At 39.2% G+C, this 16626-nt stretch overlaps 1 protein-coding gene across 3 annotated transcripts in view; it reads left to right on the top strand.

The window, feature by feature from the left end:
* STAG1 (STAG1 cohesin complex component) overlaps window positions 1–16626 on the top strand; it is a 407390-nt gene that overhangs the window by 144626 nt on the left and 246138 nt on the right. For all 3 annotated transcript variants that reach the window (XM_034957447.3, XM_034957449.3, XM_034957448.3), the window contains one exon: window positions 1503–1667. In XM_034957447.3, coding sequence (XP_034813338.1) covers window positions 1503–1667 — 165 coding nt within the window. The remainder of the gene's footprint in view (window positions 1–1502; window positions 1668–16626) is intronic.

The following is a 16626-nucleotide window of genomic DNA, read 5'->3' as shown; positions in this document are numbered from 1 at the left end:
ATGGTTAGAGGGCCATTAACTACTAACAGAAGTGAAAAGAGGACTGTCCTGTCAGAAACACAGTAAAAGCAAATGCAGGGAGCAGGTACTGTAATAAGGAAAAGAAGCCCCTCCAAGCTATGCCTTGTAGTGTTCCTCTAGTACCTTCCTTTTACAAAGCCTAATACTGCAGCAGATGGCAAAAGATAAATGTTTACAGGGTCCAGCTTCAGTGTCAAAAAGCAGGGCAAATTTATTTCAATTTATTGTCTCTCATTGGAGACACTTATCTCATTGGAGATGAGAGACCATAAATTGATAAGTGAAGCAGGCATATAATGGGAATGAATTAAATTACTCAATAGAGAGCATAAGGACTGAGAAGAAAAGATACTTAGGGGAGACCTCTAGGTAATACTAGCAGGTAAGAAATACAGGGAGGGGAAAGATAACTGAAAGGAAAGGAAAAAAGTCATGTCTGTTAAGAGAGTTTCAAGAAATGTCTATTGCATTTAGCAACGTTGGTGTCACTGGTGAGTTTGGTGAAGTAGCAACTGTAGAAGGAGTTTGTATGTGAATGAATGAATGTATGAATGAATGAAATTAACAGGAATAGATACAGTGACTGCCAACAATTTTTTCAAATGATCCTTGGCCCTAAAGGTGAGATAGAGATAAGATTATAGCAAGTATTAACTTTTTAAAATAAAGTTGGGGGGAGGGGATGGTATGTTAATTAAAGAATGTAAACTCCATCAGGGCAAGAATGTTTGTCTGTTTTGTTTATTGCTGTATTGCCAGTACCTGAAATAGTTCCAGATATGTTCAGCATATTTGTTGCATGACTAAGAAATACTTGAGCATTTCAGTAGGGGTAGAAGTTGAATATATGGCATTTCCCAGAAATGTTTTCTGTACAAGATTTCTGAGGAAGTAGGAGAGTATCAATGAATGTATGCAGAAGGAAATGTCAAGAAGGCGCAAGGTTAAAATATTCAACATTGGCATTATTATTGTACAAAACACTAAAGCAATTTTTAAAACATCATCTAGGTGTGGTGGCTCATGCTGTTAATTCCAGCATTTTTTAAGGCCAAGGTGGGCGAATCATTTGAGGTCAGGAGTACGAGACCAGCCTGGCCAACATGGTGAAACTCCGTCTCTATTGAAAATACAAAAATTAACTGGTCATGGTGGTGGGGTCTGTAATCTCAGCTACTCGGGAGGCTGAAGCAGGAGAATCACTTGAACCTGGGAGGAGGATGCTGCAGTGAGCTAAGAGAGTGCCACTGCACTCCATCCTGGGCGACAGAGCAAGACTCTGTCTCAAAAAACAAAAGAAAGTTACCTTCATACCTTTTATATATAAACTTATGTTTTGCTCTTTGCACTTTTTTGAATTACTGAGAAGAAATTTTAAAGTTTCTTTTGGTTAGGGATTATATTTCTTCTATAGTAGTGATCATTTTATATAAAGCAAAGTAAACCTAATCGAATGGAATTTTTTTTTATCTTTTTTTCAGTCTACAAATAAGAAACCTCGAAAATCTCCAGGTGAGAAGAGCAGAATTGAAGCTGGAATTAGAGGAGTAGGCCGTGGAAGAGCTAATGGACACCCTCAACAGAATGGGGAAGGGGAGCCTGTCACATTATTTGAGGTGGTGAAACTGGGGAAAAGTGCAATGCAGGTAAATTTTAAGTTTTTATTTCATGTATAAAGCAATACAGTTAATAACTTGGGTGGAATCAGTTAGTGTATATATTGGCACTTTATATACTTCTGTTGATTATGTAAGCAACCTTTCAGTTTATCCTGAAAGGTTATTATTTTGCTTTGTTTTGCAAAGAGTGTCAGGAATGGCTGTTTAATCGTAAGATGTACTTTTGTTTAAATTGTTCTAAGTAAAAAGGTCTACTAGAAGCTGCCCAAGAGAATTTTTATTGTCTTGATATTTTTTTTGAATCTGATTTAGTGTAAGTAACACATGTGTCTTTCAGAGTATTTGAAAGAAGAAGGGATATAAAAAAAGAATTCTTAAGTAGTGAATTAGGAATAACCAGAACTACATCATTTGTAACTTTCTTTCTTTCTTTCTTTCTTTTTTTTTGAGACAGAGTCTGGCTCTGTCGCCCAGGCTGGAGTGCAGTGGCACAATCTTGGCTCACTTCAAGCTCTGCCTCCCGGGTTCACGCCATTCCCCTGCCTCAGCCTCCCGAGTAGCTGGGACTACAGGTGCCTGCCACCATGCCCGGCTAATTTTTTGTATGTTTTTTAGTAGAGATGGGGTTTCACCGTGTTACCCAGGATGATCTCGATCTGCTGACCTCGTGATCCACCTGCCTCAGCCTCCCAAAGTACTGGGATTACAGGCGTGAGCCACCGCGCCCGGCCATAACTTTCTTACTCTTTTATCTCTTCTCATTTAGTCCATAAATACTAAGTATTCTGCAGGAGCACCATTCTCACTAATGCATTGTAAGGATAAGCCATAATTATTTTTCTTTAGTGTGTATATTTTTATCACTATCATTAAATGTGTTTATTATTTATGTTCGTCTCTACATTTTTAAACATTTTAAAATGCTAGAGGTGGAATTATTTGGCTAAAGGATATTTTTAAATTGTGAAATATATAAATACTGTATTTCTCTCCCGTAAATTGTACTATTTCACCTTTCACACGAAGTGTACAGGAGAATTGCTTGAACCCAGGAGGTGGAGGTTGCAGTGAGCCGAGATTGTGCCACTGCACTCCAGCCTGGGGTACAGAGCCAGACTCTATCTCAAAAAAAAAAAAATTAGGTAATTGTGAAACGGAATTACTATTAGAACTAAAACAGACAACTTTTCATTAGTATACTTTCTATTATATTTTTTACCTATATTTCTTTTTGAAGCCCTTAAGGGTGTTTAGTGTTTCTTTCTTTTTATGTATGTTACCAGATTGACGTGTTGTGTTCAAGAGTCCTGGAATTTGTGTGGGCAGGGAAGGAGGTGGATTAGTGGGATGATGCTAAATGGTGAAACATGTATTGAATTTCCAGTTACCCAAAGCAATGGATGACAATATTTAAATTATATAAGTTTAATATAAAAATAGATTTGTGACCTTTTGCCATTAAGCTTGATAATTTATTCATTATACTTTTGTTTCTGAGACAGAGTCTTGCTCCGTTGCCCAGGTTGGAGTGCAGTGGCTCACTGCAACCTCCACCTCCCGGGTTCAAGGGATTCTTGTGCCTCAGCCTCCTGAATAGCTGGGATTACAGGTGTGTGCCAGCACGCCCAGCTAATTTTTGTATTTTTAGTAGAGATGGAGTTTCACCATGTTGGCCAGGCTGGTCTGAAACTCCTGACCTCAAGTGATGCACCCACCTCTGCCTTCCAAAGTGCTGGGATTACAGGCATGAGTCACCATGCCCGGCCTCATTATACTTTAATGGAAGAATTGTTAACAAGCTACGGAAGCATTAATTTTAAAGACCTTTTCTATTGCTTCCCACCTTTAGGTAGAAATACAAGCAGAAAAATGACAGAAATGTATTTTTATGTAAAATTTTGATAATTGCATTTCAGATATTTTTCTTCTCTCTCTCTTTTTTTTTTTTGTTTGAGATGGAGTGTCTCTCTGTCGCCAGGCTGGAGTGCAGTGGCGTGATCCCGGCTCGCTGCAACCTCCGCCTCCCAGGTTCAAGCGATTCTCCTGCCTCAACTTCCCAAGTAGCTGGGACTACAGGTGCACACCACCATGCCCAGCTAATTTTTGTATTTTTAGTAGAGATGGGGCTTTACCACGTTGGCCAGGACGGTCTCGATCTCCTGACCTCGTGATCCGCCCACCTCGGCCTCCCAAAGTGCTGGGATTATAGACGTGAGCCACTGTGCCCGGCCTTACTTCCTTTTCTTTAAATGTAAGCCTTTATTTTATCAGATATTTATGTAAAAATAATTTTCATGCATATTGTATTAAAGCTTAATGCCAGTCCTTATTTTTAATATTAACAAACTCTTATCATCATCTATATTTGAAATAAAACATTGACCAATAGAAGTGTTTTCAGTTTTAATTCATGGTATTCTTCTCTTCATCCATATTACTCTTTTCTAATTATACTCTTATGCTGTGTCTTTTCTGCTGAAACTTTTTTTTTTTTTTTTTTTTTTTTTTGGAGAATGAGCCTCTCTCTATCAGCCAGGCTGAAATACAGTGGACGATCTCAGCTCACTGCAACTTCTGCCCCACAGGTTCAAGCGATTCTCCTGCCTCAACCTCCCGAGTAGCTGGGGTTACAGGTGCCTGCCACCACGTCTAGCTAATTTTTTGTTTGTTTGTTTGTTTGTTTTGTATTTTTAGTAGAGATAGGCTTTCACCGTGTTGGCCAGGCTGCTCTCAAACTCCTGACCTCAAGTGATCTGCCCGCCTCACCCTCCCAAAGTGCTGGGATTACAGGCATGAGCCACCACTCCCAGCTGTCTTCGGCTGAAACTTTTTGTTTCTCATTTTCTGAAAGATAATGATCCATAGTCAGGACTCTGTCCATAATTTGGTGTTAACCCACCTTTCAACTTCTTCTTACTGTTTCTCTCTTGAAATCTGCTTCATGTTATTTTTACTGTAATTTTAATTATTAATATTTTTTACTGGCTATATTTAAAATTTATAAACGTTTGTAATTTTTTTATGTGGCAGTCTTTTGGGCACATTTTTTTCTATGAATTTACCTTCTGATTTTTATTATTTTGGCAGTACTTCCTAAAATAGTTGGGTCATGGTTTATTTAACTAGATTTTATTTGAACTGTTTCCAGTTTTATTGTATTAAAAATAGTACTTCTTTAGGCTGGGTGTGGTGGCTCATGCCTGTAATCTCAGCCCTTTGGGAGGCTGAGGCGGGTGGATCAGTTGAGGTCAGGAGTTTGAGACCAGTCTGGCCAACATGGTGAAACCCTGTCTCTACTAAAAATACAAAAATTAGCTGGATGTGGTGGTGTGCTCCTGTAATCCCAGCTACTCAGGAGGCTGAAGCAGGAGAACTGCTTGAACCCAGGAGGTGGAGGTCGCAGTGAGCCAAGATTGCACCACTGCACTCCAGCCTTGGCGACAGAGCAAGACTTCGTCTCAAACAAAACAAAACAAAACAAAACAAAACACAACAACAAGAAAAAATAAAGAGCACAGCTGTGCGTGGTTGCTCACGCCTGTAATCCCAGCATTTTGGGAGGCCCAGGCGGGCAGATCAGAAGGTCAGGAGTTTGAGACCACCCTGGCCAATATGGTAAAATCCCATCTCTACTAAAAATAAAAAAAAAATTAGCTGGGCATGGTTGCGCAAGCCTGTAATCCCAGCTACTCAGGAGGCTGAGGCAGGAGAATTGCTTGAACCCGGGAGGTAGAGGTTGCATTGAGCCAAGATTGTGCCACTACACGCCAGCCTGGGTGACAGAGCGAGACTCCGTCTCAAAAATAAAAAATAAAGAGCAAGATAATACAAGCAGACATCAGTGATTTAGAAACAAAGTAGGCATTTCTGTGGTTTGTATGGAAGAAAACTACAAAGTGATGAACAGGATTGGGTTTAGGGCAGAGAAGCATATGCTTTAAAAAGCCAGGAGTTTGGTTGTTGAGTGTTAAAGTGCTTCATGAAGAATAGGAGAATCGAATCGGGATTATTACATGAAGCCAAGGCCTAATGTGAGTCTCCCCATTTGTAAAGCAGGCTGAAGGAAAGTGCCAATAACTACTGCATAGGCTTATGTTTAGGGTAATCGTGTATCTCAAGTTACCCTTGAGACGTCCAGTTTGTGCTTATTGTCCGTGTATTTATTAATAGAGGCTCCTTTAATATTCAGAAGGGTAGTAGTTTGCATGGCAATTTTTATTAAAACATCACTTACAGGAAATCAAAAGCTGAGGAAAGGGAGAAGATGGACATAATTCTTATAACTGACACCTGAATTGAAATGTCTGTTCATTTGGTTGGTGACTGGGTCTGTGAAAATTCCCAATGTTGTTTTAGGGAAGAGTCTGAAAATTCCCACTCTTGTCTTTTATATGATCTGGTTCTGCCATGGAGGTAATGACAGAAACATAAGAGGGGAGGGATAAATAATAAAATAATGAATAAGTATGTTGAAGATGCTAGAGGGATGAAAGAAGAAATTCTGTCTTATACAAAATAAGGAAGATGAAACAAGATATGAAACAGCAGTCTCGAAAGTTGAAAGTAAATTCTTAAAACAGTACATTATGTTACTGAGGAAAAATACTGCTTTAGGTGCCATGAGAGGGAGAATTCAAGTATTGGCATTTATTGGACTCAGTTAGAATGTAGCCCAGAGAAATAAGGAGGTAAGAAAACATGAAAGAGCCATTTAAAGACTTTGGTATGGATTGAAGGGTTCCAGAATATACCAAGGGAAGAGATCAGAGGGAAGAAAAGAGATGAAGGATTTTTTTTATTTTATTTTATTTATTTTTGAGACAGAGTCTCGCTCTGTCACCCAGGCTGGAGTGCAGTGGCGCAATCTCGGCTCACTGCAAGCTCCGTCTCCTGGGTTCACACCACTCTCCTGCTTCAGCCTCCCAAGTAGCTGGGATTACAGGCACATGTCACCATGCTCGGCTAATTTTTTTATTTTTAGTAGATACAGGGTTTTGCCATGTTACCCTAGGCTGGTCTTGAACTCCTGGACTCAAGTGATCCTCCTACCTCAGCCTTCTAAAGTGCTGGAATTACAAGATTGAGCCAGCACACCTAGCCCAATCTCTTTCCTTTTAATGGCTGCATGTATACCACATTTTCTAGTCTATTATTGTTGGGCATTTGGGTTGATTTTATGTCTTTCCTATTATGAATAGTGCTGCAATGAACATACACATGCATGTATGTTTATAATAGAATGATTTACATTCCTTTGGGTATATACCTGTTAATGGGATTGCTGGGTCAAGTGGTATTTCTGCCTTTAGTTCTTTGAGGAATCACGGTCTTAGATAAAATTTTTGAAGAGATAATTTTGGAGAAATTTCCAGACAAATTTCCTTTGATCCAAAGTTTGTTCTCAGGAGTGAGCAAGATAAGTGAAAGTAATTACACAGCTGTAAATAGTATAGTATAACTGAAGTATTAAGGAAATTTTGAAAGATTTCATCAAGGAATGTCTGATCGTTTTCTTTATAATGCAATTAATGTTGAAATACACAGTAAAATAAATTCTCCTGGTAAATTGCATTGTAAAATTTACCAGGAGAATAAAAAGGTGCTTTTTAAAAGTTTGTATTGGCCGGGCACGGTGGCTCAGGCCTGTAATCCCAGTACTTTGGGGAGGCCGAGGTGGGCAGATCACAAGGTCAGGAGATCGAAACCATCCTGGGTAACACAGTGAAACCCTGTCTCTACTAAAAATACAAAAAATTAGCCGGGCGTGGTGGCAGGCGCCTGTAGTCCCAGCTACTTGGGAGGCTGAGGCAGGAGAATGGCGTGAACCCGGGAGGTGGAGCTTGCAGTGAGCCGAGACTGCACCATTGCACTCCAGCCTGGGCAACAGAGCGAGACTCTGTCTCAAAAAAAAAAAAAAAAGTTTGTATTAAAGAGGAGATATACAGAGTTGTAATGTGAATATTAGTGAAAGAAATGTTAGTGAAAATGTTGGAGCCAGCTAAAGCATTACTTGGATAGATGCGTTATCTTAAGGGCATTAATGCTAAGCAAAAGCAAAAGAAACTAGAAAAAAGAAAAACAGCAAACCTAACATTACTGTGAAGAAAGGAATAATAAAAGTAGAAATGGAAGTTAAATAGAAAGGTTAAAGAAGGTCAACTAAACCCAAATATTTGAGTCTAAGAAAACTTTAGGACCAGAAGGTTTTATCTTAGGAATACCGAGATGGTTTAATATTAGAAAATCTTTTAGTATAATGTCCAGATAATCTCATTACAGGAGAAAAAAGCCTATACTTACCTGAAGTGATGTAGGATGTTTAGAAAAATTATGTGATAATATATAGCTAATAGTTTTTATAAACAGAAACTTTTGATAATTAGGAACAAGAGGGAACTTCCTTAGCTTGTAAAGGTTATCTCCCCCAAACCTACAGCTCAGATTATGTCATTTTTAAATAACGGTGAAGTTTAGGTGTATTCCCGGGATATAAGCATTATCACTGCTGTTCAGTACTGGAACACCTAACCAATACATTAAAAAAAAAAAAAAGAAGAGCTATAGCAATTGAAGATGAAGATGCAAAAGTATCCCTATTGGAAGAGGATATAATTGTGTTGAAATTTCAAGAGAAACGGTAGACTGTTAGAACTAATGAGAGCGTTCAGCAACGTTCCTAGATAGAAAGTTTAAAAAATCAGTAGCCTTCTGTATGGCATTAATAACCAATTAGAACAAGTAATCAGAAACGAGCATATTCAAGATAGAAGTAAAATCAATGAAGTACAAAATAAAAATCTAATAAAAAATTTGGGTGGAACAGAATAAACTACTATTTTAAAAACCCATCATATTGAGTAATTAAAAAGACCTGACCATACCAATAGTCAGTAAGGTTGTAGAATAGCAACTAGTGGGAGTACAGATCTGTGTACAGATTCTCCTTTGGAGACTATTTTGGTAATATCAAGAAGAGTTGAATGACTTACTGTCCTGTTTTCATTCAGTCAGTAAATATTTAATGAGTGTTTACACTGTGGAAACCACTTTTTTCCTTCTTTCTTTTCTTTACTAAGAATATAACATTAAAGAAACCAATTCAATTCTTAGATATAACCTCTGGATACAATTTTTTTACATGTTTATAAAAGGCATATATAGGAATGAATATTTTTTTCATTGCTTTGTTTATACTAACAAAAAAATAAAAATCCCAAATTTCTATAATAAACCGGATAATTGATAAACTGTGGTATATTTAAACTCTGAAAAAAATTTTTTTTTTTAAGACACAGTCTCGCTCTGTCGCGCAGATTGGGGTGCCAGTGACATGGTCCCAGCTCACTGTAACCTCTGCCTCCCAGGTTCAAGTGATTCTTGTGCCTCAGCCTCCTAAGTAGCTGGGATTACAGGCATATGCCAGTACACCTGGCTAAGTTTTTTGTATTTTTAGTAGAGACAAGGTTTCCCTATGTTGGCCAAGCTGGTCTTGAACCCCTGGCCTCAAGCAGTCTGCCTGCCTTGGCCTCCCAAGGTGCTGGGACTACAGATGTGAGCCCCCATGCCTGGCCTGAAATTATTTACCGCATTTAAAATGAGTAAACTAGAATTCTAGGTACCAGTACGAATAAATTTTAAAAATGGATTTTAAAGGTCCAATGCAAATTGCAGAATGATGCATAACACATGATGCTACAGTACTTATAAAGTGTGAAAATATACTTAAGGTTATTTAACATCATGTTTTTTATATTGATTACTTTCTGAAAAGATAGGAGAAAAAGGATAGGACCACAAAGGTTTATATGATATATAGGTATACCTCAGAGATATTGTGGGTTTGGTTCCAGTGAGTCATACAAACTTTTTGGCTTCCTAGTACATATAAAAGTTATATTTACCCTATAGTGTATTGTGCAATATTATTATGTCTGAAAAAAAACCAATGTACGTACCTTAATTAAAAATACTATTAAAAACGCTAATGAACATCTGAACCTTCAGTGAGTCATAATCTTTTTGCTAGTGGAAAGTCTTGCCTTGATGTTGATAGCTGCTGACTGATCAAGTGGCTGTGGTAGTTTCCTAAAACAAGACAACAATGAAGTTTCTGCATCAGTTGACTCTTCCTTTCATGAAAGATTTCTCTGTAGCATGCAATGCTGTTTGATAGCATTTTACTACAGTAGAACTATTTCAAAATTGGAGGAAGTCCTCTCAAACCCTGTCACTGCTTTATCATATAAATTTATGTAATATTCAGAATCCTTTGTTGCCATTTCAACAGTGTTCACAGCATCTTCACCAGGAGTAGGAGTTTAGTAGGCAGTAGCAGAAAACGTTTCTTAATTTAGAAACAGGAAATGCAAAGATAAAATCTGTTATCCGACCATAGAGGACAGTAGATGCCCTTGTAAAAATGGAGCTGAGAGAAACTACATTCTGACCATTGAATACTTTTTGTAAAATTGATGGTATTTTAGAAAGAAAATGACTTGTTTGTATTTTCATTTTTAGAAATGCCTTTCTGGGAGCAATTTAGATGATGATTTGGTGGGCAGGTAAGGCTGGAATCAGACCAAAGGCCTTTTTTTTTTTTTTTAAACACTGATCCATTAGGGAACTAAAGAAAGTTCTTATTTATTTATTTATTTATTTATTGAGATGGAGTCTTGCTCTGTCGCCCAGGCTGGAGTGCAGTGGTGCGGTCTCGGCTCACTACAAGCTCCACCTCCCGGATTCATGCCATTCTTCTGCCGCAGCCTCCTGAGCAGCTGGGACTGCAGGCGCCCGCAGTTTTGTATTTTCAGTAGAGACAGGGTTTTACCGTGTTAGCCAGGATGGTCTCAATCTCCTGACCTCGTGATCCACCTGCCTCGGCCTCCCAAAGTAGAAAGTTCAAATTTATAGAAGGTCAGTGAGAATGGAGAGGAAGTGACAGATTGTGCAGATATTAAGGCTCTGGAATGATTAGGAAAAATGAGAAAGAGGAAGTAATCTAAGGTGGTCCCTAGTTGTTTGACTTGGTAGTGTTCACTGAAAGTTTGTGTGAATATAGGTATTGGAGGATGGCTATGAGAGTAGTTTGGACATCCTGACTTTTAGATCTGTGACATTAAATACATGTTGAATTTTGGAACTTTCAAGCTGTGTAGTCTAAGTGATTATTTTTTGCTTTAGTAGTTACGAGTAAGAGCTTGTTAATTTCTGTAATCCATTGGCATTTTCATTTTGTACACCTAGATATCAACTATAAAAGTTGGACTATAGGGCTGGACATGATGGCTCAGTCCTGTAAGCCCAGTACTTTGGGAGGCTGAAGCAGGCAGATCTCTTGAGCCAGGAGTTGGAGACTAGCCTGGGCAACATGGCAAAACCCCATCTCAACCAAAATACAAAAATTAGCCAGGTGTGGTGGCATGTGTCTGTAGTCCCAGCTACTCAGGAGGCTGAGTTGGGAGAATCACCTGAGCCCGGGAAGTGAAGGCTGCAGTGAGCTGTGATTGTGCCATTGCACTCCAGCCTGGGCAACGGGAGTGAGACTCTGTCTCAAAAAAAAAGTTGGACTGTCGTTTATTCATTCAACAAAAATTCCAAGCTAATTGGGTTAGGCGCAGGGCTACAATATTAATTAAACTCACCTGACCCTTACCTTCATGGACTTTCTAGTCTTGGAAGAAGAAATAGTTTATACCAATCAAATGATCTATTAATATACAATTAAAAACTGTTGATTAACACTAAGCAAACTTTCTTTGGTCTTAGTGTAGTGGTAACAACAGCTTATGTGAATAAGGAACTCTTGTTAGCCTATAAATTAAGTATACTTAGTGAGACAATTTGGTCTTCTGTTTGCTTTTGACAACAGACTTTGAAGGTGAAACTAATTTTGTCCATTTAAATATGATTGGGCAAGAGGTAGGTGTCTTAGAGATTGTGATCAGACATTCTCTGTCCCTTAGGGTTAGTAAGCTTTGTTTTAGTGTCAAAGAAAAGTATGGACTTTTATAGTGACATTGGTTTCTTCCAGCCTCCGAATTATAGATGAGTTACATGCCAAATCGCTTCGTATCATCAAATGGAGAGGAATTCTCAAGCTGGGCTTGAGTTTTACTCTATGACTATACCAAGGAAAGAGGAAAGCAGCTGTGGGTTTATTTAAATTCTACCTGTTAACTTGTAAGTGTTAGAACTGACAGTTACATAGTAACTGTAATAGAGCTTGTATGCATTTCTGAGCTATTAATAGAATGGATAAAAGTGTTTTAATAATTTTCTAATATTCATTGACTGAGAAGCTTGAAAGTTTCAAGAAGTATTAAAATGGCCAAAGAATGTATAAGGATTGTAATTATAAACAAATGATACTGAGACATTAGATGAGAGGACACATATACTATTGATTAAAAATGAAACTTCATGACAAAGATGGGGAGAACACATTGAAAGACAGAAATACTGTAATGAAGTTAAGGAGTAAAATTTTGTGGAACTAAGCAAATATAAATACTTGAATAGAATTAATACTTGAGTGTATAATACAAGAAATGTGTTAATAGCTGTGACTGCTACAGTGCAAAATATTGGGTACAGAATTTAAAATCATATAATATTCTAAACATTTAGAGTCTTTGCCTGAAGATAAAATTGGAAAACTGAAAATAGCAGTTGTTTAAACAAGATAGATGTTTATTTCTCTCATATGTAAAAGATCATAGATACGTGGTCTTTTCCATGGGGACTGGTGGATTGTGAGATAATTGAAATTCTCAATATTTTAATAATCATTAAAGTATATTTTATTGTAATTTTAGAAGTATACCTTTTGATGTTTTTCAAAACTGGATTTTCCATTTAAAAAGGAAGAAGCTGCTAAGGCAGCACAATGGGAGGCAACCAACTCTAGGTCTTTATTCCAAGCACCCTCTGGATATCCTCCTGTGCTGTTTTCATTCCTGTTGCCTGACCCTGGTGGGCATTCTGGGCCTAATGCTTCTTGCTAGTGGTGAAGACCAGACATATCTCACCTAATATGTACCATGAACAAGTTAATGTGCTACGTGTTGGGGTGAGGTGAGGGGCAGGGTGGGTCCCAGCCTGGTCCCACGCACTGGGCTTTTGAGAGGAACTGTTCCAGTTTATATCCCTTATTTCTGAAAAAACATGCGCGAGTGACCAGAGCATGGTGAACTTTAGTGAGCATACCTTTTTGCATGTTGATTGCCTTCCCAACCCCAGCTATGGCAGAAAGGATATTTAAAGGCCCACTAGTGCAGCCAGATATCATTGTGTTGGTGGGTGAACCTAGTGAGCACCCACAATTTGGAAAAGGAAGACCTGAGCCAATGATAACAACACTCTTGTCACAAATTATTATTGCCAGGTTGTCTGTGCCTTTGAACTCAGACAAAGTTGTGCACTACAAGCAGTGCATCATCTATACCAAGTTGTAGCAGAAAACCTTTCAGAAGACTGTCTACAGTGGATATTGCTGGACTTTGCCCTGCCTATTTTGAGAGGAGGACTAAGGATAAATTACTCTTAGGCCTGTGGCAGACCCGGAATGCAGTTGTGTAAAGAGTCCTTCTGCTGGTAATCTCTATGTGGATAAGAAATTGCCACCTACTTTTACCCACCATGAAGTATTTGGCAACTAACCTTAGCGTTGTCATTTTAGTGGTCCTGGTGGCCATTGTTGCTGGCATTGTAGTTCTGGTGGTCACCATCAGGAGAAAGTTGGGGAAATATAAGAAGATAGAGATCAAGGGTTGAGGGAGTTGAATATATGGGCAAGTGTATTAGTTTGTTCTCACATGGCTATCAGGAAATACCTGAGACTGGGTAATTTATAAAGAAAAGAGATTTCATTGACTCGCAGTTCTGCATGGCTGGGGAGGCCTTAGGAAACTTACAATCATGGTGGAAGGTACCTCTTTATAGGGCAGCAGGAGAGAAAATGAGTTCTAGCAGGGGAAATGCCAGATGCTTATAAAACCATCAGATCTCATGAGGACTCACTCACTGTCATGAGAACATTATAGGGGATACCACCCCCATGATTCAATTACCTCCCACTGGGTTCATCCCATGACACATGGGGATTATGGGAATTACAATTCAAAATGAGATTTGGGTAGAGACATAGCCAAACTATATCAGCAAGTATGGGTCTGTAGTAGGGAAGACATAAAGGGAGGGTTCAGGATCAGTTCAGAGTGCAACTTAATTCTCGGTCCAAGGCACATACTTCCTCCATCATCATCCCCAACTTCCCTTCCTCCCTTTCCTTCCATTCTTCAGTTTGATGGTTTTGACCCAGGACTACCTCTCTTTCTGGCTTCATGTCCCAACCTTTCTTAAAGTGCTGTTTCTAATATTCTTTCTTCCTCTTGGTCCAGGGCCAAGAAATCTGACTCTTGAATTCAGCAAAGGTAGATGTAAGAGGTCTCCATTGAATGATGTCTTTGATAGTATGTAAAGGAAAAGTTTAAGATGATACCCTAGGGCCATTTCAAAGTTATGGGATACCTTTTAAAGGTTTAATGAGTTTATGTGAGGAACAGTGCTTTTCTTTCTTGCATTTAGTTCTTTTAATTATCTCTCTCTGTTTCCAAATGGAAAGATTTGGCATCTTCATCCTGAATTCTACTTCATAGTTATCATCTTGTTGAAAAGAAAATTTTGGTTTTATTTGAACTTGCACAATAGCCATATTTCTTGTCTGTTATACCACCAATACATATGCTTTGCTTCTCACTTAACAGATAATTTTTTTTTTTTTTTTTTTTCAAATAGAGATGTTGACCTTTCAAATAGGTCAGTGTTGTCCAGGCTGACCTCGAACTTCTGGGCCCAAGTGATCCTCCCCGGCCTGAGCCTCTCGAGTAGCTGGGACTACAGGTGCATATTGCCATGACGCCCAGCCCAGGGAATATTATTTTTTTGGTTAAACAATTTCCTTCCTTCCCTCCTTCCTTCCTTCCTTTTTTCCCTCCTTCCTTCCTTCCTTCTTTCTTTCCTGCCTTCCTGCCTTCCCACCTTCCCGCCTTCCCTCCTCCCCTCCTCCCTCCTCCCCTCCTCCCTCCTCCCCTCCTCCCTCCTCCCCTCCTCCCTCCTCCCCTCCTCCCTCCCTCCCTCCCTTCTTTTTTTTTTTTTTTGAAAAAAGACTCTGTCCACAAACTGCCAGTGTTTATTCTGCAGGTCACTCATTAAAGCTATTAGTAATATTTTATTATGTAAAAATGTTTGTACATATTTTGTCTTTGATAATTTTGCAGCGACTTTCTTAATATAACAAATCTAATGAAATAAAATATGGGGAAAGCATAAAGTGAAAGATGGAGTTTGAATTTCAGTCAGATTATGCAAAACAAAACAAAACATCCAACCAAAACCAATACAGCTTTTCTGGGGGGTCCTGGTGAGAGGTTGTGCATCATCAGATAAAATAAATGGAACTTCACAGATAACTAATTGGATAAATGAAATATTTACATCCATCAGTGAACTGTCAAACCAGGGCACATGTTTTAGAACTGATTAATTAATTTGATCCTCAGAAATTTTCAGATTTTATAACCCATAGTGTCTCCACAATTGTATTTTTATAAAGCTGTCATCATTGAACCCCTTTAGAGATTCAGCTGAATTACCTTTATACTCCTTCATTTTTATACTCTACAGTTACAGCTCATCGTCTTGTACATGTCTTAGACCAATATTTGGAACTGGTCCGGGATATTTTACAATAAGTCCTGGTCATATGAGTAACTTTTAGGTTATTCGAGCATAAAAGTAGGAAAGTGCTAAATATAAGCTGCATTTCTCCCAGTCTTTTAGTTTTGTTTTTTTTTTTCTTTTTTTTCGAGACAGAGTCTTGTTCTGTCGCCCAGGCTGGAGTGCAGTGGCGCGATCTCAGCTCACTGCAACCTCTGCCTCCTGGGTTCATGCGATTCTCCTGCCTCAGCCTCCCGAGTAGCTGGGATTACAGGCGCACACCACTACGCCTGGCTAATTTTTTTTGTGTGTATTTTTTTTGGTAGAGACGGGGTTTCACTGTGTTGGCCAGACTGGTCTCGAACTCCTGACCTCGTGATCCGCCCACCTCGGCCTCCCAAAGTGCTGAGATTACAGGCGTGAGCCACCGTGCCCAGCCAGTCTTTTAGTTTTTAGTCATGAAGTGTTTGAATTGTCTTCTGTTTCTCAGAGATACGTGTATTTTTATTTTATTTATTTAGAGACGGAGTCTCACTCTGTCACCCAGGCTGGAGTGCAATAGCATGATCTTGGCTCACTGCAACTTCCATCTCCTGGGTTCAAGTGATTCTCCTGCCTCAGCTTTCCTAGTAGATGGGATTATAGGTGTGTGCCACCAGGCCTGGCTATTTTTTGTATTTTTATTTATTATGTATTTTCATTTTTATTTTTTGAGATGGAATCTCGCTCTGTTACCCAGGCCGGAGTGCAGTGGCTCGATCTCGGTTCACTGCAACTTCCGCCTCCCGGATTCAGGCGATCCTCCTGCCTCAGCCTCCCAAGTAGCTGGGATTACTGACGTGTGCCACCATGCCCAGCTAATTTTTGTATTTTTAGTAGAGACAGCGTTTCACTATGTTGGCTAGGTTGGTCTTGAACTCCTGACCTCAAGTGATGGACCCACCTTGGCCTCCCAAAGTGCTGGGATTACAGGCGTGAGCCACTGCATTTGGCTTTTTTTTTTTTTTTTTTTTTTGGCTCCCTCTGTTGCCCAGGCTGGAGTGCAGTGGCACGATCTTGGCTCACTGAAACCTCCGCCTCCTGGGTTTAAGTGATTCTGCTGCCTGGCCTATTTTTTGTTTTTTGTTTGTTTGGTTTTTTGAGACAGAGTCTCGCTCAGTCACCCAGGCTGGAGTGCAGTGGCACAATCTTGGCTCACTGCAACCTCTGCCTCCGAGTTCAATCGATTCTCCTGCATTAGCCTCCCAAGTAGCTGGGATTACAGGCACAC

Source organism: Pan paniscus, chromosome 2 (genome assembly GCF_029289425.2).
Source record: "Pan paniscus chromosome 2, NHGRI_mPanPan1-v2.0_pri, whole genome shotgun sequence".
NCBI classification, from domain to species: Eukaryota; Metazoa; Chordata; class Mammalia; order Primates; family Hominidae; genus Pan; species Pan paniscus.
The sequence above is the reverse complement of the archived record's forward strand: the minus strand, read 5'-3'. Positions and strand labels throughout refer to the sequence as shown.